At 49.3% G+C, this 25572-nt stretch overlaps 2 protein-coding genes across 4 annotated transcripts; one reads left to right on the forward strand and one right to left on the reverse strand.

The window, feature by feature from the left end:
- Nucleotides 1–513: 513 nt before the first annotated feature.
- LOC123329958 lies at nucleotides 514–8823 on the reverse strand. The gene is made up of 3 exons (XM_044930379.1): nucleotides 8220–8823; nucleotides 4629–4824; nucleotides 514–1323 (listed from the first exon to the last, which is right to left on the reverse strand). Exons 1-3 carry the CDS (start codon nucleotides 8821–8823, stop codon nucleotides 1224–1226), a joined length of 900 nt encoding a protein of 299 aa, XP_044786314.1. The 3' UTR covers nucleotides 514–1223.
- LOC102412772 (trichoplein keratin filament binding) lies at nucleotides 8369–22450 on the forward strand. 3 transcript variants are annotated; one of them, XM_006052925.3, is made up of 14 exons: nucleotides 8422–8560; nucleotides 9905–9945; nucleotides 10025–10218; nucleotides 11069–11279; nucleotides 11993–12049; nucleotides 13589–13657; nucleotides 14298–14471; nucleotides 15253–15365; nucleotides 15553–15619; nucleotides 16808–16980; nucleotides 17812–17893; nucleotides 19206–19391; nucleotides 19946–20089; nucleotides 21117–22450. In XM_006052925.3, the coding sequence occupies exons 3-14, from the start codon at nucleotides 10025–10027 to the stop codon at nucleotides 21147–21149; spliced, it is 1503 nt and encodes a 500-aa protein (XP_006052987.1). In that variant the 5' UTR covers nucleotides 8422–8560; nucleotides 9905–9945; the 3' UTR covers nucleotides 21150–22450. The 3 variants fall into 3 exon arrangements, with proteins under 3 accessions (XP_044785987.1, XP_006052987.1, XP_006052986.1); XM_044930052.1 differs by lacking the exon at nucleotides 9905–9945 and having other exon boundaries at nucleotides 8369–8450; XM_006052924.3 differs by lacking the exon at nucleotides 9905–9945 and having other exon boundaries at nucleotides 8428–8560.
- The last annotated feature ends 3122 nt before the right edge of the window (nucleotides 22451–25572 follow it).

Raw genomic sequence — 25572 nt, forward strand, 5'->3', positions numbered from 1 at the left:
GTGTGGGAGATACTTCCAGACACAGAGGAGCCACCTCATCTTTTTGAATTGTTGGGCCATCACACTTGCTACATCAGCTACGAACCTGCTCTCAAATTGATTTGCAGGACCAGCTTGGCCAGTGGAGTTAATTCTAGTGCTAGGCATTGACTCAGTGGGAGTGAGGTGTTCATCCTACCAAGTTTCATCGTTTTCCTGAACCGACTCCACCTGTGTTAATAGCTTCTTTCCAAATCGAATTGTCAAATCTGGGTGACTCAGACGGTCCCATCTCAACAGTGTTTGTTGGGATGGATAAAGAAGACCAAGGTCATGTTCTTTTGGACATTTCACCCTGGAAATCAGCTTCCCAAGGCTGATTTGGTCATAATATGGTCATAATAATAGTAACAGATGACATTTATTGAGGGCTTCCCTGGTGGCTCAGCAGTGAAGAATCTGCTTGTCAATGCAGGAGACGTGGCTTTGATCCTCGGGTCAGGAAGATCCCCTGGAGAAGGGAGTGGTAACCCACCCCAATGTTCTTGACTGGGAAATCCCGGAAAGAGGAGCCTGGCAGTTTACAGTCCATGAGGTCGCAAAAGAGTCGGACGCGACGTAGTGACCAAACAACCGCACCAACGTTTATTGAGCACTTACTATGTTTTGAGCCACTTCATAGCTGTATGGCCATGGGCCATACTTCTGTATAAGTTTCCAGTGGCTGCTGTAACAAATGACCACAAACTTGCCAGTTTCAAACAACGGAAATTTATTCTGCCACAGTCTGGAGGCCAGAAGTCCGAAATGTGTATCTTGGGGCCAAAGTCAAGGTCTCAGCAGTGCTGCACATGCTGGGAGGGCCCTAGAGGAGAATTTGTCCCTTGTCTCTTCTGGTTTCTGATGGCTCCAGATGTCCCTGACTTGTGGCTGCATAACTCTGGCCTCTGCCTCTGTCTTCACATGGTCTTCTCCTCTGTGTATGTGAAGTCTCTCTCAGTCTCTTTTTTCTTTTCTTTTTTTTTTGGCCTCACCATACGGTTTGTGGGATCTTCCCAGACCAGGGATCGCCTGTGCCCCACTGCAGTGGAAACACGAGTCCTAGCCACTGGACCCCTAGGGAAGTCCCCTGTTTCTTTCTTATAAGGAGGGCACTTATGATGGCATTTAGGGCCCATCAGATAATCCAAGATGATTTCTCCATCTCAACCCTTAATCACATCCGCAAAGACCCCTTTTCCAAATCAGGTCACACTGACAGGCTCCGGGGATAGCACCTGATCTTTCTGAGGGCCGTTCCTCAGCTGGCCACACTTCCCCTCTCTAAGCTTCAGTTTATCCCACCTGTAAAATGAGGATAGTAATCATGGTAATGGCCTCTCAGGGCTGATGTGGGGTTTAACAGATTAATGGAAACCTGGCAGCAGGGGAGGAGGGGTGGGGGTGCCCTGGCAGGCAGGCAGCCCTCGATGAATGGTGTGGTTATTACGAATCGATTTCTTGAGTTATTTCTACCCAGGACTGGCAATTCTGGGGGTAATTGATTCCAGTGATGTCACTTCCTCAACTGCCAGGTTTTCAGCAGGATTAAACGTGCCAAATTGGCTTTGTTGAGCCAACTCCTCTGGGTGTGAAGAGCCGTCATGCCAACCCGCCTTGCAGTTTTGCGGAGCCCGTCTGCCGCTTCTCCCTAATTAACGCGCAGGCAACGCTCGCCAGCAGGCCCGCTTGCTGCCATCCCAGGAAAACAGTGCCACAGACGACAGCTAAATATTTGAACATTTTTTGTTTCAGTTGCTGCATGAAAATAGTATTTTGGGCATTTAAACAGCACAGAGTAAAGGGAGAAATTCTGCTTCATTTTCTACCCATGGGGCAGCCTTGGGGAAAAAATGCGGTAAGGGAACCCAGTCAGGTCACTGAGCTAAGACAGTGTCACAACAAACTACCATTGCTGCTGGTAGCTCTGCCACTTTAGCTGTGTGACCCTGGGCAAAGAACCTCTCTGAGTCTCAGTTTCCACATCTGTAACATGGGTATCCTAAGAGCCCCTCCTTCAACATAGTGAGAAGATTCAAGGAGATGGCACCTAAGGATTTAAGGAACCACCTGGGACATAGGCTGGTGCTTGGCCTAAGTCACTTGGGGGTGCTGCAGGTGAGACTGTTGATGATTCTAGAAATGCCCTGCCCAGCTCTCAGTACTTCTGGGTGGGAGCAGAGTGAAAGCAGCCAGGTCCACCTCTCGGGGGTCTCCTGGATCCGGTCCTGGCTCTGTTGTTGACAGGTTTCTAGACTCTATTTCCCTCTGTGTGTCTCAGTTTCCCCACAGAGCAGATGGGTCTGGAACAAGTATTTCAAAAGCCCTTTCTAGGGGGAGAGGGACAAGTCAGAAGGCTGGGATTGACATGTGCACACTCCTACACACAGAAAACAGATAACTATTAAGAACCTATTGAGACTTCCCTGGTGGTCTCATGGTCGAGAATCTGCCTTGCAATGCAGGGGATGTGAGTTCAATCCCTGGTCAGGGAACTAAGATCCCACGTGCCTTGGAACAACTAAGCCCACACGCCACAACTACAGAGCCCATGAGCCACAACTTAGAGTCCATGTGCGGCAATGAAAGGTCCCACATGAGGCAACGAAGATGTGACTAAGACCTGATGCTGCCAAATAAAAAAAACAAAGAACCTACTGTATAGCACAGGGAACTCTCTTCCATACTCTGTAATGGCCTATGTGGGAATAGAATCTAAAAGAAGAGTGAGTATATGTATACATATAACTGGCGCGCTCTGCTGTGCACTTGAAACTAACATGACACTGTAAATCAACAACACTCCAATAAAACTTTAAACAATAAAATAAATGAACTAAGCTGAAGCCATTAAAAAAAAAAGCTCCTTCTGCCTTCTGGTTCCACGAGTGGCTCCGGGGGTGTGCCCCTCGCTCTTGCTGCCCCAGGTAGCTGGCTTGGCTGCAGGACCCAGGCCAGTCATGTGAGTTCTTCACCGTGCCAAAAAGGGTGGAGTGGAGGTGCAGCTCAGCAGACAGGAAGAAGGCTCCTGAAACTCATCAGAAGAATCTGGGAACATCCCAGGTGCTTGCTCAACATAGATCGCGCTAACTTTTTAGAAACCGGTCCTGCACACTGCCCAGGTTGTGTGGCAAACCTCTCTGGCAGGGGTGTGACCCTCCAGTCCATGTCCCCGCACTCCTGACTATGAGGATGTAGCACCCCATGGGCCACAGTTTCATGCACCCACTCTCAAGGTATTTATTAAGTACCCACTGTATACCAAGCAACACAGCAGAGGCTGGGACACACACCAGAATCCAGAGAGCCAGGTCTCTGGCTCTCATGAAGTTTGCAGTCCACTGTGGGCAGGATGTTACTCTTTAAAATCATTTATGGAGAAGGCAATGGCACCCCAACTCCAGTACTCTTGCCTGGAAAATCCCATGGATGGAGGAGCCTGGAAGGCTGCAGTCCATGGGGTCGCTGAGAGTCAGACATGACTGAGCGACTTCACTTTCACTTTTCACTTTCATGCATTGGAGGAGGAAATGGCAACCCACTCCAGTGTTCTTGCCTGGAGAATCCCAGGGATGGGGGAGCCTGGTGGGCTGCTGTCTCTGGGGTCGCACAGAGTCAGACACGGCTGAAGCGACTTAGCAGCAGCAGCAGCATCGAGCACTGCAATGAACAGTAACGGAGGAAAAACCAGTGTGTTCTGAGGCTAGGTGACCTGACCGGGTTAGAGGGGTTGTGGGGGACTGCCTCTCAGAGGAAGGGGTGTTTACACCAAGACCTAAAGGATGAGAAAGAGTCAGAAAGGAAAGAGCCTTCTAGGCAGGGGGAACAGCACAGCAGAAGTAATACCGTGAGACTCAAAAAAAGAGATGGCTAGCATGCCGGGCAAAGTCGGCCAGGGCCCAGACTCACGGTGTGGCTTCACGTGGAGGGAGATGGCCCAAGCGAGCCCTTAAGGTCAAGCAGAAAAGGGAGCTGCCCAGCGCCTTGTAGTTAGGAGTGGGAGGCTCTCTGCCATCCGGGGATGGCTAGGGGGTGCCCCTGTCTGGGAAAGGCATGGGAAACACAGGGCTGGCTCCATGCCCCGTCTCTGTGGACTGCGCCCAGATCTGATGATGGCCCAGCAGGATGGAACCAGTGTAAGCTTTGGGTTGGGGACATAGCACACATCATATGGCCAGCCATGCCGTATGTTTCCCCATCTGAAAAATGGAGTTGTGATAACCCATAATTCCTAGAGACACTAAGTGTTAAGCAGGTGCCAACCGAGTCTCCTCTTCTTTGCTGCCTCCATGCACTAACGCCACCAGCAGCTCTCACTAGAGACACTGGCTCTGCCACTGATCTCATCTGGGTACGACCGCCCCATCTCTGGGCCTCGGTTCCCCTAGAGAGGAAGGGATTTGGATGGGTGAGCCCCGCCTCGCAGGGCCAGGTGGTTCTCCAGCTGTGGTGACGTCAGATCCAGCAGGGGGACTTGTCAGGAGACAAGTCTTCTTGGGCTTCACCTCCCCCAAGGGGGCAGGGGGAGAACCCCTGACATCCCTTCCCCAGTGGTTCGCATGGTCCAAGAATTACACTTTGATTCTAAAAGCGAGAGATGCACACATCACCTGTTTTCCAGAAAGGGCTCTGTGTGCGCGTGGTGACGCCTGTCTTTAGAAATTCCGCCGTGGGAAGGGAACCAGCCTGAGTGATGAAACAGCAGAGTCCAAGCAACCACGCGAATCCAGGCGCCTGCCTCACTGCCAGCGAGTGGCCTTCTTTCAGAATTCTCTCTGTGCACGTGGGATGCAGCTGACTGCCAACCTGCCCGGGGAAAGGAGTGTTTGAATAGTTATTTTGTTTTCTCGCGCTTTCTCTTGCCAGTAACACCCCGGCTATGGAAACATACCCACAGTGTGATGTCTGAGCTGCAGAGTGATAATGATAATAATGATTTGTATTCCCATGACCTGATTTTTTACATTAAATAGTTGAAACAGAAAAAAAAAATCAAAAAAAGAAATTCAAAGTAAATTTAAAAATCCTACTTTGAGATGGTTGTACATTGTGAATATACTTAATGTCACTGGACACTTAAAAATGGTTAAAGTGGTCATTTTTGTCTCTTTTATGTGTATTTTACCCCCAAACCCATGTCATATGTCTGTCCTTTGGGTGTATGAAATGTTCATAAGATGTTATTAATAATTATAGGGGAAATTGGTGTGAAATATAAGGAAACTCTCTGTACTTGCTTTGGAAACTTTGTTTAAAAAAAATCAGATGTCCAGGCCCCGGTCCTGACCAATGCAATCAGAATCTCTGTCTCGGGGACCAAGCATCAGGATTTATCAGAAAGCTCTCCTAGCAATTCAGAACTGTCAGGGTTGGATGACTCATGCATGGAAAGCGCCTCGTAAGTGTAAAGCATGGGGGAAGTGCAATATGTTATGATCAACCAAAGTTTTGATTTTTTAAGATTTTTTTTTCTGAGGTGGACCATTTTTAAAGTCTTTATTGAATGTGTTACAATATTGCTTCTATTGTTTCGGTTCTGGATTTTTGGCTGAGAGGCATGTGAAATCTTAGCTTCCCTACCAGGGATCAAACTAGTATCCTCTGCTCTGGAAGGCGAAGTCTTCACCACCAGACTGCCAGGCAAGTTGCCCAATGCTTTATTTTTAATAAAATTACACAAATAACAGTGACCAATGTAAAATTAAAAACCCAGAGAGAAAAATTAAAATCACCCCTAATCCTGGCCCCTAGTGACAACCACTGTTTCAGATGAAAAAGTCCTTTTACACCTTTTTCTCATGGATAATACCTACCTCTATTATTATTCCTGTTGTTATTGTTATTAAAACACAAAACTGGACTTCCGAGAGGCAGCCTTGTAGCCCCAGAGTCTTTGAGCTTCCCTATCTACAAGACATCCTTGTCTTCAGGGAGGTCGGGGAGGCCAGCTTAGGTATGAAGAGAGAACCCAGGGTGGTTGATGAAACGCTGTGAAAACCCAGCCTAGATAAATGTGCCTCGGCAGCGCCACCTGCTGTTTATGTAAGGGCATTGCATGGCCTCCAGCACGGTCCCCGTTCAGCTAATAGGGAAGCCGCTCCAGTGTTACCATTCCACTCCCATTCCTGTTTTCTCATCTCTTGCCAGAATACCTCCAAACAAGCCCAAGAACAGCACCAAGAAACAGTGCGCTGGCCCAGGGCCTGTGCATGCAGCGTCCATCTCGATGGCTACCTGCCAGGGCTACCCCTCTGTGGGCCATAGTCATCAACCTGTCACAAAATATTTAATATTCCTGAGCACTTTATATGGCTAAACTGGTCCACATCTACTGGCCTCTTTTAAGAGTTATATCTGTAAACCACACAGTTCTGGAAAAGCAGACTGAAAAGAGGTTCACAAGCTCTGGAAGTTGGATGTAAATCCTGGCTCTCATGGTGCCGGCAAGAGATTTGCTTGACCTCTCAGTTTCCTTATCTGCAGAATGAGGGCAGGAACCTCACCTGCTGGAGGGAAGCTTACACAAGAAAATACATCTGAAAGCATTTGGCACGTGGTAGGTATTCAAGCAATGTTAGTTCCTTTTTGTTTTTCTTTTTGCTTTCTTTCAACACCATCTTTCCCTTTTTCTCTTGGAGAAAAATTAGGGGCTCAAAGTTGGGGGAAATCTACTCATTCATTCTCGATGAATATTTGTTAAATAACTACGCTGTGCTGGGCGCTAGAACCATAGCAGGGAAGGTAATGATCCCTAACCTTGTGGAGCTGCAGAGCAAGTCCAGGCCCTGGAATCAGACAGAGCTGGGTTCAAGGCTGGGCTTACCACCTACAAGCTGTGGTTCCTCGGGCAAATTCCACAACCTACAAGCTGCGGTTTCTGTCCCAGAAGAAAGGCCAGAGGCTGTGGCCTGGGGCCTCAGGCTTCCAGGACAAGGTCAGTCAAGCCCTAGGCCCTTGGTCCCAGTAGTTGAGCTTGTTTGGTCCTTTAAGGCCATTATACAGACGAGGCAACTAAGGCCCAGAGAGTGGAAGGCCCTTGCCAAGAGGTGCAACACCAGGACCTGAAGGCTCGTCTCCCACAGCACAATTCACGCATTTCTGAAGTTCCTATCACACTCAAAGAGGCCCATCAACAACTATTTATTAATTAGGCTCTTTTGCTGTGTGGGCGGCTCTGGCCTAGGTTTAGGGTGACTTGCATAGGCTACGGAGGTGTCAACAGCCTTCCCAGTATAATAGGCTCCTTTTTCAATTACTTGAACATTCTTATTTCACGGATGAGGACACGGAGGCTCAGAGTGATGAAGTGACCTGTCCAAGACCACACGACTGTTGTGGTGGACGCTGCAACAGAGGTCACTCTGTTCAACCAGACATTATACTGCATCCAGGAAAAACAGAGAAGTGAATAAAAGAAGGAAGTGGGGGGTGGGCTTCCCTGGTGGTCTGGTGGTTAAGAGTCCATCTTGCAATGCAGAGGACCCAAGTTTGATCCCTGGTTGGGGAACTAGGTTCCCACATGTGGCAGAGCAACTAAGCCTACAAGCTACAACTAGAAAATGGGAGTGCCGGCGACTAAGACCCCAGGCAGCCAAATAAATAAAATAAAAAATAAAAAAAAAAAGGAGGAAAGGGTGAAGGGAAGAATAAATGAAGACAAAAATGGGAAAATGAAAAGAGCATGAATAAAAGAGTTAATACTTTTGTTCTTCATTTATTTTTGTCACACTGCAGAGCTTGTGGGATCTTAGTTCCCCAACCAGGGATTGAACCCAGGCTCTCGGCAGTGACAGCGGGGAGTCTTAACCACTGGACTGCCGGGGAATTTCCAATCTTTTAATTTTATTTTTTAAGAGAATAGTTAGTACATAAAATGATACACGTAGCATGTGAGTTACAAAACATACTAACAGAAGGAACACCCTTGAACCCACCACCATCCTAAGACAATAGAAAGCTGCCAATAGCTCGAACCTACTTACACCAGCGGTTCTTCGAGCTGGCGGCACGTTGAACACACCTGGGGGCTTAGACAGCCACTGATTCCCTCAGAGTGCTCAATGGGGTTTGTCTGGAGTCCGGCTTGGACATCTGGATTTTTCAGAGCTCTCCAGATGATTCTCTTGGGAAGCCAGGTTTGAGGGCGACTGGCTTATAATTCTCTTCCCTATTATATCCTTCTGATTTTCCCCGACGCTCACCTGCCTCCCTCAGGTAGCCACCATCCTGAATTTGGTGTAGTGAATGGATTCTTTTCCTTAGACGAGCGATGTCCGCGATTGAGCTCCCGCCCACCACGAGGGGGCACCAGAGAAAAACACAGACATCTTTTCTCTCTCTGCACGCCGAGTAAAGGCGCTGCAGGAGGCTTGGCCCTCGCGGCGCTCCATCGCCGGCCCGTTGCCTCGGCAACGAGCGGGGAAACGGCCGGCGTAAGTGCTGCGCTGTCCGAGAGGGTCGCCGTGGGCCGGCAGGGATTAGGTTGGGGCTTGCGGGACCTTGGGCCGGGGCAGTCTTGGGAGACTCCGGCGCGCAGAGAAACGTGAGTTGGGGGTTTAGGCTCGGTCGGGGGCCGGCGTCGGGGTCGGAACCCTCAGAGCTCTGCCGCAGTTGGCTCCGCGCGGCGGGAAGCGCGCCCGCCGTTCCGGACGCAATCGCGGGCGCCCGGGGCTTCGGCTTCCAGTCCTCACTCGGCTCCCCGCGCGGCCTGGGTCCGACCCTTTCTTCTATAACCGCTTTTGTTGTATGTGGCTGAGAGAGGGATGCGACTTGTTCAGAGAGCCTCCCAGCTTGTTGATGGTTCATCTGGGGCCGGAATCTTCACTTTCCTCAATCCTCATGCAAAGATTTATCCGCAGGCGGCCTATAGGGGCAAAGGAAAATGTTTGTCAGGCCTGCCACAGTCTAAAGACAGATCTTGACTTGGCAGCCTCAGGCTAAGCTTGACTCATAGACGCAGATGATTTTCCTCCCGGTTCGGAGGACTCTGAGTTTGTTTATTTGCCAGAAGCTCCTTGAGCACCGTCACAGCCAGGCACTGTGTAGACCCTGCACCTGGGGCAGCTTTTGGACCGGGAGTGGTTGAGGGGAGGTGTCCGGAGAGACTGGTTCTGCTTTCGAGTCTCCGGCCGTGTCCCCACATCGCGCCCTTGACCCATGCAAATTGATTCTTCCCTCTGGGTAGTAGTTTCCCCATCTGTAAGAGGAGGGATCTCCCTCCATGCTCATCCAGAACATTACCAGGTGTGACACCTGGAGATAGCAACCCACTCCAGTATCCTTGCCTGGAGAATACCATGGACAGAGGAGCCTGGTGGGCTACAGTCCATGGGGTTGCAAAGAGTGGGACACGAGTTTCATTTCAGCAAGCGACTTTGATTTCACCTCACAGCCAGGGCATGTTGGTCCCAACAGGTACTGTCTTGCCGTCTACAGAGCTTGGGCCTCATCCCAGCCTAACATGAATTAGACTCCCAGCTCTTGTTTAAATTTTCTCTGCTTCCTTGCTTTGTGATCTTCAGCAAGTCATTTTACCTCTTTGAACTTAAGTTTCCTCAGCTGCCAAAAAAAACAGGGCGATAGTAACAATGAAAAAGGTCATATAAGTCAAGGACTTGGCCCACATCCATATGCCTTCAGTTATCCTCTCTGTTACCCTAGGCAGAGCACAGAAACCCCCCGTGTGCTAGTCCAGTGTCTAGTCCAGTGTCGTCAGGACTGGCTCCCTGTCTCTGCACTGCCCTTAATGATGTCAGGCTCACAGCTGGGTGCAGTCCAGGCTTCTTCAGCTAGATGATTTGCGGTCCTGGTAGCAAGTCATTTTTAAAATGCTGATGCCTGGGAGCCTGCACTGAGATTTTTTTTTTACTTAATTGGTCTGCCTTAGGGCCCAGGCTCTACCAGGCGATTCCAGTGTGCAGCCCAGGGGTGAGGACCGGGCCTCAAAGGGATGAGGGGCTGCAGGAGGCTCCTGTTCTTAGCGCCGCTAAGAACATGTTCTCCTCAGATGGCACTCCCCACGCTGCCCTCCTCCTGGTGCAGCCGGCGGCTCCCAGATCAGCAGGCCGCCCGACAGCGCCGCCGGGAGCAGGAGGCACATCTTCGGCAGCAGTGGGACCAGAACAGCCGCTACTTCCAGGTGTCCGACATCTGCAGCTCCAAACAGGCAGAGTGGAGCTCCAGGGCCTCCTACCAGCGGAGGTAACTGTGCGGTGAGCACCTTCCCTTAGGGCTGGAGGGCCGCCTGCTGCCGGGAGATGTGACTGACTCAAGGACCTGGGGGAGGGTGGCTGGCCGGCATGGATACTCTCATGGAAATGTGATGATTTCCATGGATACTCGCATGGTGATGTCTTTCCAACTGGAAACGGAAAAAAGGTCATCAGTGAAGTAACACATTTGACTGAAAAAGATAAGATGATGAGACATGTATGTAGAATCCGGAAGTCCCCTGGTAGCCCCATTTCCCCAGGAGAGAACCACTGTGAACTGTCTGGTCCATAGCCTCCTGTACACTTCTTCATCTGTGTTTGTGTGTAAATATAGATACAAGCATACACCCATTTTTATAGAGAAAGATACATACAAAAAGACGGAAGTTAAAAGCATAGGCTTTGGAGTCAGACAGAGCTAGATAGCAATTCTGACTATGGGCTTTGGAGTCGGACAGACCTAGATAGCAATTCTGACTGTGTCACTTGCTGTATGAATGAGCCTCAGTTTCCTCATCAGTGAAGTGGGGCTCAAACAGAACCTACTTTATAGGATTTATGTCATGACTACTATAAAAACCATCCAGGTTATGTAGTACATGGTAACTACTCAGATAATATTAGCATGTGCATATATATGCCTCTCATACATTTTCTTGCAAGAACAAGATTCTGTTGTGTATAGTGGTTCTATTACCTGGTCTGCTCACTTTGGCCAGAGGACACCTTCCCAGGTCACCACGTTCTGTGTGCCTTAGCCTCTGTCACCCACACAGCCAGCCATGCAGCCCCCGTGCAGCTGGAAGCACTCCTGGCTGATGGTGGCCCCTCTCGCCCAGCATGCATGCCTACCAGCGGGAGAAGATGAAGGAGGAGGGCAGGAAACGTCTGGAGGCCCGACGGCAGAGACTCAGGCAGCTTCTGGTGGAGGAGCAGGACTTGCTGGCCAGGCAACTGGAGGAGCTGAGGCTGAGCATGAACTTGAGGGAAGGGAGAATCCGGGAGCAGCACGGGAACCTGAAGGCAGCCCGAGAGGAGCAAAGGAAGCTGGTAACTTTGCATAGCTCTTTAGGAGGCTGCGAAGCCCGAGTCCCCAGCCTGCCAGTGAGGCCATGAGGCGTCCCCCTCAGGGGCTATGAGGTGGCAGTTCACTGCAGAGCCAGCTGGGAAAAGTGCTGACTCTAAGTCGTTCTTCGTGTGTATTTTCCGGGAGTCATCTTTAGTCTCTTGGGCCCCTTAAATCATTATATCTGAGTCCTTTTTCTTTATTCTAGTTCTCTGGTCCCACGAAAGGCTGGGACTGGTGTATTTTAACTTAACTTCCAAAGTAGTCGTGTGTAGTGGTGGTCTCCAAGCTCTGTTTTTAAGCCTGCTGTATATTTTGAAGTAGATCTTTAGCATCTAGGACCCATCTGTAGCATCAGATTTTGGCCCCCTTTTATCACCATTATAAGAGTCACTTGTGGGAACTCCCTGGTGGTCCAGTGGTTAGGACTCCACACTCACTGCTGAGTGCCCAGGTTCAATCCCTGATCGCGAACTAAGATTGGCATAGCCAAAAAAATGAGTCATTTGTCAGCACCTGATTGTGTCTGTTGAGAGCCAGACACCTCCTGAGGCCCGAGGGAGGTCTGAAGGGCAGGAGCCGTGCTGGCTGCCAGTGGAAGAGCTCTTAGGCTCAGCTGACTTCACTGTGGGTTACCTGAAACGTGGATGGATTGGAAAAGCAACGTCAGTCTCCCTTCTTTGTGTTTTCTTGGCAGATTGCTGAACGACTTTTGTATGAACACTGGAAAAAGAACAACCCCAAACTTCGAGAGGTGAAAACCAAAGAGATCCTCCCATTGGTTTGCCTAAGTAGATGAAATCACGTTGCTCGCCTTGTTTTTAAATTTGCATCTTGTGCTGGGATGAAAAAGAGATCACTCCAGCTGCTTTGGAAAGAGGCTCCACACAGAAGATCTGGTTCATTTGGTTATTTAACATCTACGAGAGGCTGCAAGAGGTTGGGACATCTGATAGGAAGGGGGAATCCCAACAGTGGAGGCTGGGTAGGCAGATGGGGCCACCTGGACAGCCTTGGGTGGCCTTCCCCTGGAGTCACCTGGGAGCTCCTGCGAGATTCTCAGCAGAGGTGCATGGGGCCCTGGCTACATTTTGGGGAGCAGCAGCAGTGTCGAGGGGGTGGGAAGGGGTGATGTCAATTGAGGGGTTGCGGCTGCAGCCCAGGTGAATGATGGTCAGAACTGGAGTGGCAGGAGAAAGGGGACAGATCCACAAGACTTTGGGGCAAGGAGAGAAGGGTGCACTGTGGCTGGGGTGACATCATTCAGCAGAGACTGGGCTACAGGGAGAGAATCCTGTGACAGAAATCATTAATTTAGTTCAGTTTACAATTTGTGTATACATTTGTATTTAGTCTCTAAGTCGTGTCCGACTCTTTGCGACCCCGTGGACTGTAGCCCATCAGGTTCCTCTCTCTGTGGGATTTCCCAGAAAGAATACTGAAGTGGGTTGCCATTCCCTTCTCCAGGAGGGTCTTCCTGATCCAAGGATCATACCTGGGTGTCCTGCATTGGCAGGCAGATTCTTTACTGTCTGAGCAACTTATTTAGTGGTGGTAATTTATATGCATGTAACTATATTTAGAAGTTGCCAGTCATAGTAGAGTATCTGGCTGCTCTGGTATGCCATGTGGTTACCACTAAACCTCTCCTCGGCCACTTGTAGATTTCAGTGGATCCTCCAAAGTCAGGTATTCAGTTGTTTATTCAGAACATTCAAGTTAGTTGTGAATGTTTATGTTTGTAAGTTGAGAAAAATTTAAAACTTGTATAAACAATTTTCCAAACAAAAGCCTTTGGACATTGTTACGATTCATTTTCTGATCCAAAAGGTTCTTTAAACCCAGAACTCTTATTAATAATCCCAAATTTGTTGCATCCATCGATAAAGGTGGTGTGTGTTTTCACAGCTGCTCCTTTGCAGAGGGAGGTTTGGGGAGCCAGGCAACAAGTTGAGTCTGCTCCTCACCCAGGTCTTGCTGCCCTGGGGCCTGACAGGGTTTAGACCCACCACTGTAGCCTTTGAGATTGGATTTCCAGTTCAGTGTCAGCTCAGCTCCAAGGGGACTGGGAGAAAAGTTTTTGATACTTTGTTCCAGTTCTTGAGATGGCTTAGAATTGCCTGGTCCTTTGGTTTTCTTACTGACTTGCATTTAGACTATGTATGTTGGGGTCACCATGCACTTCCTTGTAAGACACCTGGTCACATTCCAGGCCACAGTACAGTGCTCAGCAGTGAACATTCATCCTGTGAACCACTGAGGAAGTTTATATTTTCTACCTTCTCATCCTCAGATCGAATCGGACCTTCACAAGAGGCATGTGATAAATGCTTGGGAAACACAGAAAGAGGAAAAAAAACAGGTGTGGTATGTGTTGGGAGACTCTCTCCAAGTCTTTGAATTTGTTTCTTTTCCATCTCAGTGACTCCAGGCCAGGAACAGACCTTTGCTCGGTTTACTTAACACCTGTTAAAACGGAATCTTTGTTGCTCTTGCACAGAAAAGAATCCCACGTGATCACTCTCGGGGCAGAATAAGACCAGGTGTCCAGGGCTAGGCCATGGTAGATGCAGTATGCATCCTTAAAGGTTGTTGTGTTGCCAGTACCCTCTTTGGATATAATTTACATCATAAACTCAGCCTGGGTTGACAGTAGCACCTCTGGTGATGCAAGTCCACACTTCGTGGCCCCATCGCTTTGCCTCTGGGTTCATTTTGGAAAGTGCTTTGTTGACTTGTGAAAGGGAAGGAACCCGGTGTCCCTGAGCCCCTCCTCCGTGCCGGGCACTGTGCTCCCAGCCTCGTCTCTCAGACCAGCAGCACACCCATGGTTCCCACCGTGAGAGCTGAGCCCAGGCCTCACGGCCGATAAGTGCACAGCCTGCTCAGGTGTAGACGTGTCGGAGTGAAGAACGGGCCCTGCGGCCTGATGACCAGTGGTGAGGTCTTCGCTGGCTCCGTGTTACAGACACTGACCCCCACGTTCATTTGGCTCCATGCAGCAAGAAGCCGCTGAAGAAGAAAAGGAAAAACGATTTGAAAATGAGTATGAAACGGCCCGCCGGGAAGCGCTGGAACGGATGAAAGTGGAAGAGGAGAGGAGGCAGCTGGAGAGTAAGCTGCAGGCGGAGGTGCTGCGCCAGCAGATGGAGGAGCTGAAGGCGAAGGAGATGGAGGTGAGGGCGTGCCCCGGCCACCAGGGCCTCCTCACTCGCAGCCGCTCATTGTGAGGAAACAGGCGTTTTAGAAGCTGTTCCATACGGAGATGGCATCCGGGAGGTGGTTCTAAGAAGGGGAGCCATGCTGGTTTCTCCTGACGTGCGGTCTCACCAGTTGTTCTTCCACACTCACGCTGTGTGCCGGATTCTTGAATGCTAACCCTCAGGGGATCACACTTGTCCCCGCAGATGTGGGTAGAGGCCTGCTGTCTGAGGGCCTCTGAGAACCTGGAGTTCAGTGTGTGCTTGGTAAACTTGACTTAGTCTGATGAGCCAGCCCACAGTTCTCCCTGGCTAGTAGTTTTGGGGTCTCGGGACAAACCATGAGGATCTTTGGTCCAGGAGGCTGTTCTAAGAATCCTGTGCCCAGCAACTCTGAGGGGAGCAGCCCCCCTCCCCCAGGCCTCAGTGATTCGAGAACTGGGTCCTTTGTGCCTGAGCACTAGACTGGCTGCTGGGAATACAGCTAGGGGCTGTGTCAGGTTGGGGAGACAGAGGTTAAGTTGCAGTAAGCGTGGGCAGTGCAGGGTCTTGTGGGGCAGGGTTTCATTTTTGTCGGCGGGGTTGGGAAAGACCCAGCTGGGATGACTGAGTGAGCTGGGCCAAAGGGCTTAGTGCCTTGGAAGTGGGAGGGGATCCCGGGTACCAGGTGGCCAGGCCGTCCTTGTTGCATCGTGTCTGTTAGAAAGGGAGATGAGGGATGACGAGCCTAACCGGGTTTGCTGTCCGGTAACCACAGGCCACCAAACTGAAGAAGGAGCAGGAGAATCTGTTGAAGCAGCGCTGGGAGCTGGAGAGGCTGGAGGAGGAGAGGAGGCAGATGGCAGCCTTGCGGCAGAAGGCGGAACTGGGGTACGTGTGGGAAGGCCCCCACCCCTCGCCTGCCCATCCCAGGCCAGCGAGCCTCTCACTTTCTCAGGCTTGCCCTGGTAACCCTGAAAGCAGAAGGGATACAATCTATAGAAAGTAACAGTCTAACCTCTGCAGAATTCTTTATGATCATAAGCGCTAAAGGCAACCCATATCTTCTCATTTCTAGACGCTTCCTGAGACATCAGTATAATGTGAAGCTCAATAGACGCACACAGCAGATCCAAGAGGAACTGGTAAGTCTGAAGTGACAGTCTGGTGTTGCTTGTACTTTCTTTTGAAAAACATGTTTTTTGTTGCTTAGTAACGGGTGCGTTCTCATGAGAAAACACCAAGGGTCATCCCCTCTTGACCAGTAGCCCTCGCAATCCCTGCCCCTTCCCAGAGGTGTCTGGATATACATCTTTCTGGATATACATTTGACCCCTCAACCACATGGGGTTCGGGGCACTGACCCCCATGGAAGTGAAAACCTGTGTACTGTTATTTCTGCCTCAAAAACAAAGGAACTGATAGGAACTGATAAATGACTCACTGAAGGGCAGGAAGCTAAGACAGTTTGGATAGAATCAGGACTCAAACCCCAGTTCTTTTGAGTCTGCATACTGTAATCTCTAGTCAGACACTTCTCCCCCACTTAGTATAAAGATCTGTAAAGGGAACTCCGCTGAGTACTCTGTAATTACCTATATGGGAAAAGATTTTAAAAAGGAATGGATATATTCCATTATAACTGAATCACCTGGCTGTATACATGAAACTAACACAATATGGTAAATCAACTATATTCCAAGATTAAATTAAAATATTAAAGATCTATAAGATAAAAATACAAGTACTATCCTTATTGACAAAAAACTGTGGTTAGTGGACTCACCCAGTTCAAACCCATGTTGTTCAGGGGTGAGCCGTACACATTCAGGGAAGTGGTGGGTTTGGGGCTTCTTGGTTTCGTTTTTGAATGTACTTGATGTGGCATTGCTCAACACAGTACCTAACAGTACACCTCAGACCTCAAGACCAGTGTTCTTAAACTGAGCTTGCCCTTTCTGGCTAGCTGTTCAGTGTTTCTGGGAAGTATTTAGACGGGCTCCCTTGCTGAGATGGGACAGGAGAGATTGCTCATCCTGGCTGGCTGTCCTCTCACGGAACAGCTGCAGGAAGCATTTTGAGCATTTCTGTAGCTTATGTCCTCTGCAGTGGAACTGCTTGAAGTTGTGTTCTAGAAAGCTGGGCTGCCAGGTGTGTCCGAGGGCAAGGATGTGCGTGTGGCGCAGAGGGTCTCTCCCGATGGTGGGCAGAGAAAAGCTCCTGGGCGTTTGTGGCCTCTAAAGTGGCCCCGAGCAATCACTTCCGAGAAGACCTGCGATCAGGGAGGGAGGCTGTTACTTGTGGTAACTGCGCTTCCTCGTCTGTCCTCTAAGGAGGCGGACAAGCGCATCCTGCAGGCGCTGTTAGAGGAGGAGGACGAGAACCAGCGTGTGCACCAGGCCCGGCGGGAGCAGGCCCTGGCCGACGTGGCCTGGATGAAGCGGGTCATTGAGGAGCAGCTGGAGCTGGAGAGGGCGCGGGAGGCGGAGCTGCAGATGCTGCTGAGGTGAGGGGTGGCATCCTCAGGTTCCCTCGTGCCGCGGTCCCCGCAGGTCAGCAGGTTACCATGAGGGTCATCTGCTGCTGTTGAAACGCCCGTCCTTGTTCCTCTGTCCATCGTTCGTGAGGCACACACCTCTGCTAATGGACCTAGCTTGTGGGTGTTTCCCTCGGGTTATGTAAAGTGGAAACCCCTGGGGTTTAAAGTAAGGATCTGTTCATCTGAAATCTTAGAAATTTGAAAGGAAATTGTTATAAATTATGGAGACATTGAATGCATCTTAGGCCTATATAAATGAGTCTTGATCCTAAAACTTCATCTGGTAGAGTGAAGTAATGGAATAACAGTTAACACTTATTGAGCACTTACTGTGTGCCAGATACAGTGCTAAGTGCATTATGGTCCTCCTCCTGTTTAAACCTGACGTCCAGGCTAGTGGGCCACAGACAGTCAAGGCCACTCACCTGCCTGGACCACAGGGTGAGCTAGAGTGACCGCAGGAACATGGCAGCAGAGCTCAGGCACTGGTGTGCCCCTCCTCCTCTCCATTCCCAATGGTTTCATTCACTTCTGTGTTTAAATGTCCCGGGTGCATGTCATCACCAGTGCTTTTTGTAAGGAGAGGGAGTGTTAAAAAAGAGAATTTAAAAAGTACTTATGACAGTAGTATTTTCTGTGAAGTTATCCTTACCTGAAATCCACTGAAAGTTTACCTGGAGGTTGACCCCGCAGAAAGTATGCGATACCTGGCTCCCTGGAGCCTTGATTGTTCTTTGGTTCTCTTCTGCCACTGGCGGTGGTAAGGAGCCCGCTGTCATCCGCTCTGTGTCTCCCTAGGGAAGAGGCCAAGGAAGTGTGGGAAAAGAGAGAGGCAGAGTGGGCCCGCGAGAGGAGTGCTCGAGACCGGCTGATGAGCGAGGTAATCCCGGGAGGGGTGCAGCTCGGCCGGGCAGGTGTCTGGGGTTGGTGACCATGTGTTGACCCTGCCAAATGCTCAGGGAACAGAGTCCCCTCAGGTTATTTTGTTGTCTTTTATGTCATCATAAAAGTAATATGTTTACTAGAAAAAAACTTCAGTACAGAAAAGTAAAACCAAAAAGTCACCTAGACCCCTGTCATCTCCACAGCCACTATTTATTTCCTTCTATGCTTCTGTTTCTATGCATACCATTTTTCCTACATATTACTTATTATACCAAGCTATTTGATTTGTCATTTTAATATATATCTTTGTAAATATCATTTTGATGACATATATCACGTGGGTAGACTATAGTTTGTTTTTCTGTTCCTTTTGTGGGTCCATTTTTTTCTAATTGGAGCCTTTTAAGAAACACTGCGATGAACACCTGGTGCAGAAACCTTTTTCATATTTAGGAATTTTTTCTTGGGGTGCAACACCAGAAGCGGACTAAAGAACATGACTGTTTCATTTGTCATTTAAAAGTAGTCTGTTATAAGACACACCCCAATTCAAAGGAAATCTTTTGGGGGAGAAAGCCTTTATTCTCCATGTATTGAAAGTCATCTTACAGTAGTTTAAAATGGATCTTGTATTCTGTGCATGCCAGCATGCTACATTTTAGAACCTGTGGGAACGTGGGTCCCAGCTGGTGCTCTTTTAGGAATACCAGATATTCTCCAGCATGTTTTGACTTTTTTCCCTCCCATTTAAAACATCCCTCCTTGTTGTGGCCACTTGTCCTGTCCAGAGAGCCTGACTGTCCAGAATGGCAGGTGGTTCCCAAGACTGGACCGTGTTCTGGACGAATCCTCCAGAATCAAGCACAGCAGATTTCTGTTGCTCTGAGCAGTGAATTCACAGCCACAAGGTTGGCGGGATGACCCTGACTCTACCTCTGGCTGCCTGCGTGGCTCGTGGTTCTTGTTTTTTCTGGCACTTGCTGATAAGGAGTGAGAGTCGCCTTGTGGCTATGTGTCTGTGGGGACGGAGCTCCAGCCCTGCCTGCTCCTGTCTCTCTGGTGCTTGGCTGTCTCCACACGCACAGTCCACATGCACCTTGTGTGTGATGGGGACGTGTGGGAAATATAGCCAATTGTCTGGGCTGACCCTGTAGTAGGCTTGCCCGGTGCATCTGGGCCTGAGGCCGAGGATTAGGCTGGTGGCTGTGTAGCTGCAGCGGCAGAGTGGTCCACGGTTGGTGGATCACTTTTGAGGCATCTGTTAAAGTCTAACTAAAACCTCCCCTCTTCCTTTCTGCTGAGGATAGGTTCTGACAGGAAGACAACAACAGATCCAGGAAAAGATTGAACAAAACCGACGGGCGCAGGAGGAATCCCTGAGACACAGAGAGCAACTTATTCAAGATCTTGAGGAGGCAAGAGAGTTAGCTCGTCGTGAGAAAGAGGAGAGTGAGGAACTGAAATCGGCCAGGAAACAGGAGCTAGAAGCGCAGGTGGGGCTGAGCCCTGGGATAAGCGCAAGGGCAGCAGGCCCTGTTGGGGTTGCTGTGCCATCAAGGCACGGGGCTCAGGGGCCCTTGACTTACTTCCACAGCCTGGCCTGGACTTTGTCTAGGAAGCCCCCAGTCAGGAGCTCAGAGCATCCATTTTTGTTTCCCACTGGAACCTTGACCCTTCTGGTTGTAGGTCCAGCCCCGCTCTGGGTCCTCCATCTCCTAGGAAAGCTATGCTTACTATTCCTGCCCCTCACCTCTTTCCTGGTTGCCTCTGCAAGCACTTGGCTCTCTGGCCCCAAGTCTCTTTTATTCAATTCAGTACCTAATAGTTAACACAAAAGAATCTTGCAAACACGTGGCCACATCCAAAGTGTTTCACAAGGTACATACGACCACACACATAACCTCTCCGGGTCCATGAGTGTCCTTCCCACGAGGGCACTGGTGCTCAGCACTGATGCTCCAGTGAGGGGACCCCAGGCTGTCCCTCGAGATAGGAGGCAGGGTCCTGCCCGTGGCCCATCCAGGGTGACTTTCCTCTTGGTGCCCAGGTGGCAGAGCAGCAGCTGCAGGCGTGGGAGGCAGACCAGCAGGAGAAGGAGGAGGAAGAGGAGGCGAGGCGGGAAGAGCAGCTCACGGCCGCCCTGCTGCAGCAGGAGGCGACGATGATGGCCAAGCAGGGCTACCGGCCCAAGGTAGGCAGCCGCTCAGTCGGCCCTGCCCTCCTGGTCCCCCGTTCATAGCCCCGGGCACAGGGCCACTTCCCAGCACCTTGGACTCTTCCTTGCTCCTCTTCTCGTGTGTTTCCTTTCCTTTCCTGACCGGTAGGGAGCCTGGACACAGGGTCTGTTCGATCCTCTGTTGGGCCTCAAATAGACCTTGCAGCAACTTTGCTCTGGCTCCTGCCGCTGTAGCCTGATCACTGAGGTCCCGACTGGTCTGCTGGTGCCTGGCGACCCTGTCTGGGACAAAGAGAAATCCGGGAGGAGGTTTGGGGCGGCTGGTGAGGGGGGAAGGTGCAGTGGGGCTGGGTCCTAGCTGTCCGGACAGCAGTGCCCAGCTGAGCGGGGTGACCGGGACCTGGGTCCCTTCCTCTCCTGCCCTCAGCACTATGGTCACCCCCTCCCTGTCGTCTGGTCCTCTCCTTCCTTCTTTCTTTGTCTCCCCAAGTACTTGAGTGACCCCTGGTGCAGGACCTCGGGGGAGCACAGGGAAGCGAAAGCCATGCTTTGGAGGAGCTGATGAGTAAAGCACCAGGGAAGTGACCAAGGGCTCAGCAGGCATGTCGCCACTGTCCCTCCTTGACCAGGGCCACCCTGGCCACCCTGGCACTAACATGCTGCCAGACAGAGGCCGGCTCTTCTGGTCAGAGACTCTGGGAAGCTGATGGAGCAGAGCAGGTCCCACACCTCCTGCAGAATGTCAGTGTCCTAGCCAGCCGGGGCTCTTGAGTGCAGGGAACAGCATTTTCTAAACTTCCTCCACCATGGATCAGTGCGTGTCTCAGATCAGGGACTCACAGGGCCACGTGAAGTGTTATTTAGGGCTGGTACTTAAAAAAAAATCAGAGTGCCTCATTTATGGCTTAGGGTCAAAGACTTTTTAGCTGTAAATGAAAACAGCCATTTATAAAACGGTGCTTTTAGCTGTTTCTTGAGATTAATTTCTAATGCTCCAGCAACTGCTGACTTAATCAGTCTTGTGTTTTCTCTTTCTTCTCAGCCTTATGGACATCCCAGAATCGCTTGGAACTGATTTCATTGGTACAGAGAGTGAGGATGGTGAGGTCTCTGGTATGCTGCTGCCAGACCGTTGTACAGGCTCTGTTCCAGTGTTCGGGTCACTGTAAAATAGTTCCATGAATGTTCAGGTCCACGATTAAATGGAGTGAGGTCTGGCTGGGCTTTAAGCTGTGATGGCTATACAGGAGGCCCTTTTCTGCCTTTTTTATCTCAGAAAGGGACCTCATAGTCACACGTTGACAGTGCTCTCCCAGTCTTGTGATATGCTGATAAATAATGTTAGATTCTAAATCGGTGCTAGGACTTACAAGGTGTCTTCCATGATGGGCTACGGGTTTCCTGTTGTCACACCCCTAATTGTCAACTTCCAGTGAGGACTCTTAATTACAGATAGGAGACAAGTCTTTCAGTTTTTAAAATTGCCATTTAAATTTGTTCTATTGAAAACAAACTTGTGGGTCTTGGTCTAGTTTATTATTTTCAGGGTTTATTAATTTAGTGGTCCCAAAATGATTATGTCTTGTTTTCTGGAAGAAAAGAACTATGAACCCTGAGACAGTCTGGTGGCGTCCATGGATGCCTTCTGAAAAGGTGGTGAGAAATGAGTCTTTCCTTGTTTTAGAAGCATTTTGGTAGAATTTGCATAGAGCATTGTTGGGGGTGATGAGTGACCCCAACCTGTATGTAACTGAGCCTCAAAAGGCCACCTGGCTGGGTAACGTTTTGGCAGGACACCTTGGGCCTCTAGTGTCTTGGATAGGGCTCAGCCATGTGCAGCTTTTGAGGTTTATGTCCCCAGAGGAAGGGGCACTGAACCTGAAGAAACTAGATCAGACTCAACTGCAGATCAGCCAAAAACGTCACTTCTCACTGTTCTATCACTGTGACATAGTCCTAGATTAATCTCTATAAATAGTTATAAGTTCCTTGCAGCAATAATCATATTTTTTTGACTTGTATTTTTTTTTCATATTTTTCCTCTGAGGTTTCAGTTTTCATTATATTGTGCTCAAGATTCCATATCTCAGTAAATTACAACTAATTACAGGGCTCTGTTCCAGGTTATTAAAAACCAGAGTTTATTAAAAAATCCCGAGTCTCAGGGCGGCACTGCCTTTCATTTCTATTGTGCCATAAAAACAAATTGAGCTGAGAACTACATCCTTAGTCTGGCTTTCATTTTCTTGTCTTAAATTTCTTTTGACTGTGATCCCCTGAGCACTGCTTTCATTATGCATGTTCATATTTCCATTCCTCCTCTCAGATGTTCATTCATTGTGAAATAAAGTTCTGGTTTGATGGCACTGCTTCCAAGATTTTGTCACTGTTGCTTTTAATAACCGCTGCAAAGCGGGTTGTATAGAATAAGTTTTACTGATTTAATCCACATCTCTAACAGGTTTGGATGTTTTCACTTTCTTGTGTCAGTGGTATTGTCTCTGTTCTCATTTTCACTGGAACCTCTTCTAAGTAAAACTGCAGGGAATCACTAGCAGTCATACATTGTCCGAGCTCCGGGATAGAATTCAAAATGGACAGAATGCCTGGTAAATAGGCACTCATGTATTTACTGAGTATTTTTTATTTCCTTGAGTTTTTTGTTTGTGAAGCCTGGCAGCAGTCTTATTAGCATTAAAATTCATTATACGGGATTCCCTGGCAGTCCAGTGGTTGGGACTCCGCAGTCTCTGTTACACTAGTTCTCTACCCTGATATATTTAAATGTTTCCTCTCTGAACTAGGCTTCAGTCTTTGTTTCCAGATTTAGAGCATCCACTGTCTTAACTATTTCTGGTGTAGCACGTACTCTTAGCTCGTAATTATTGATTGTGTATATTGGTTTTATTATTTTAAGCAACTTTTCCTACTTACTGTAAAATTAATGATTTGTAAATCATTCTACAGCAGATTCTCCTGCAAGGTTCAAGTTGTTTAGAACAGATGGTGTTGAAGCCACTACTCACATGTTCTGTATGTGAATGATTTTCACTCTTTTTGCTCATTCAGCACATATATCCTCTCCAGGGAGGATGTGCTGCTAGGCCTGGGGAAGTTACAAAGCTGAACAACAACAGGGACAGGAATCAAACAAGTGCACGGGTGAGCAGATGCCCCTGGCAGGCACAGAGCCAGCTGTAACTCATGGGGCTGAAGGAACCATTTGTGCAATAAATATATTCAGTGCATCCGTATTTCCTTATGGGTATATTAATATTCACGTTTTTAAAAATCCGTTTTTGGCGTCACTGGGTCTTCATTGCTGCATCCAGGTTTCTTCTAAGTGTGGCAAGCAGGGTCTACTCTCTAGCTGCAGCTCACAGGCTCTAAGAGAGCGCAGGCTCAGTGGCTGTGGCCCCTGGTCTCAGCTGTCCCCCATGTGTGATCTTCCCAGACCAGGGATTGGACCTGTGTCCCCTGCACTGCCAGACAATTCTTAACCACTGGGCCACCAGGGAAGTCCCATAATGAATTTATTTTTTTTTTTACAATCTGGGTTTTTAGGTAGTTTTCAGTCTTCATAAAATACAGAGCATAATCATAATGCCTTCAAACACATTAGCATTAGCAGTGCTTGCTGACCATGATGAAATTTGGCCATGAAGCCACGTGGAATTTTATTTTAGAGAGTCTGACACCATCGTGTTTTCATTTTAGAGGGTTATTTACTTTATGACTTAATGTTACGATTACTCAAAAGTGCTAAAAGGTAGGAAAAAACTTACCTCAAAGGATATAAGCATGTAATTAAAAAAATTTTTTTATTAAGACTTTATACCTTAAGTATTTCATTTTGCAGTGCTAATGTAAATGGTATTATTTATTCATTCTCATTTGGCTTCCAGTTTTTTTCTTTTAAAAACTGGGTTTCTGTGAACATCCTGACACATAATTTCAGTTGCATGCATTTAGGATCATCTCTAGCTAGACAGCTGGAAGACCTCTCTCTCAGCTTTCCGTGATGATGACGTTAAAGTCTTATGCTGTGATGCTCTCCTTGCAGTGCGGTAGTGGTTTCTTTCTCTCCCTCACTTTATTTTGGTTATTAGCTGCAGTTCCCTTTTGTTCATTTTTTTGCCCCTAAATACCCAGTCCTCCGTTTCTGTACACACTGTGTAGAGAACACTGCCCTGAACATTGAGACAGCTGAGTTGGGCAGTGTCCTTCACTCAAGAGATCAGAATCTGACTTGAACAGCAGTTTCCACGTGTCTCAATTTGAAACCGACAGAAGAGAAATACTTATGGCAAAAAAACAAGGAATTGGAAACGAAACACAAGCTCGGCCACCCAGGTGTTCAACATTCCTTTAAAGCCCCCAGCACCCACGGTGGGCAGAGACCAGCATCCCTGCCTTCCCGCCCTGATGCTCCCAGACAAGAGGATTGCCTCCAGGCCTGCCCCCCCCATCTCCCTCCCACCTCACCTCTATCCAGGGTGCAGCCATCCCTCACCCTCTCCTGCTTCCAGAATGTCTGCCGTCCACTATGTTCCTGCAGCCCACATCCTGGAGGCTCCTCTGGACAGTGAGAACCCTGTGGCTGAACACAGGCCCTGTGCTCTGACCTGCATCACCGCCACCACCAACTGGGCTCTGTTTCCTTGTCTGCAAAACGGGAGGTCGTTTCAGTTGTGACTGTAGGAAATTGCACTTAGCCAGGGACTGCCCACAATAAGCGCCTATATATAGGTAATTATGTAGGTAATTCGGCCCCTCAGAAAGGAAGGGGGCTGGGTAGGGTAGGGAAATATTGAATGAGGTCCTGGGAGGGGAGGGCTAGGAGAGGGAAGCAGATAGCAAGGTGGGGGGCAAGAGGGGGCTAACAGCTACTCTTAGGCCATAGCGGTGGGGGGGGGGGGGTGTGTGTGCAAATTGTAAGACCAAGTTAGATTTCAAAACTTATCCTGTCTGTAATGCATTGTGGGCTCCTGAGGAAAGCAGGGCCTGGGAGAGAGACGATCCTTCCAGTTGGTCCTTACAGGATAAAGGTGAGAGGAGGCTAGGCCGAGTGGGAGGGAATTAATTACCTGGGGTTCTGAAAGGCAGAGGTGGAGAGCTGGCGGGCAGCAGGACACAGGCAATGCTACAGGGACTGGGGAGGAAGGGAGAAGCCTGAGAGGGGACAGACAGAAGGGGGAGGACGAGGCCCAAGAAAGGAAGGTGTGAGGAGGGGAGAGGAGTTTCGGGGAGCAGCTGCTGGGGTGGGAGATGGGCTGAGAATTCTGGGGAGTGTGGTCAGGGAAACTGCTTGTGAGTAAGGGCCTGGGAGCCGGGGCGGGAGGATGAAGCCCAGCTTCCCTAGACCTCCCCTTGTCCGCAGCGCCCCCTCCACCAGGGAGCTGCTCTGTGGTGAGCTGCCTCGTGACCCCAGAAAGCTGTGGAGTCTGTGCCATCTTGATGGCTCTGGCCACAGGGCCAGCTCCTGGACAGCCTCTCGG

The sequence above is a fragment of the Bubalus bubalis genome, chromosome 17, assembly GCF_019923935.1.
Source record: "Bubalus bubalis isolate 160015118507 breed Murrah chromosome 17, NDDB_SH_1, whole genome shotgun sequence".
Classification (NCBI taxonomy): Eukaryota; Metazoa; Chordata; class Mammalia; order Artiodactyla; family Bovidae; genus Bubalus; species Bubalus bubalis.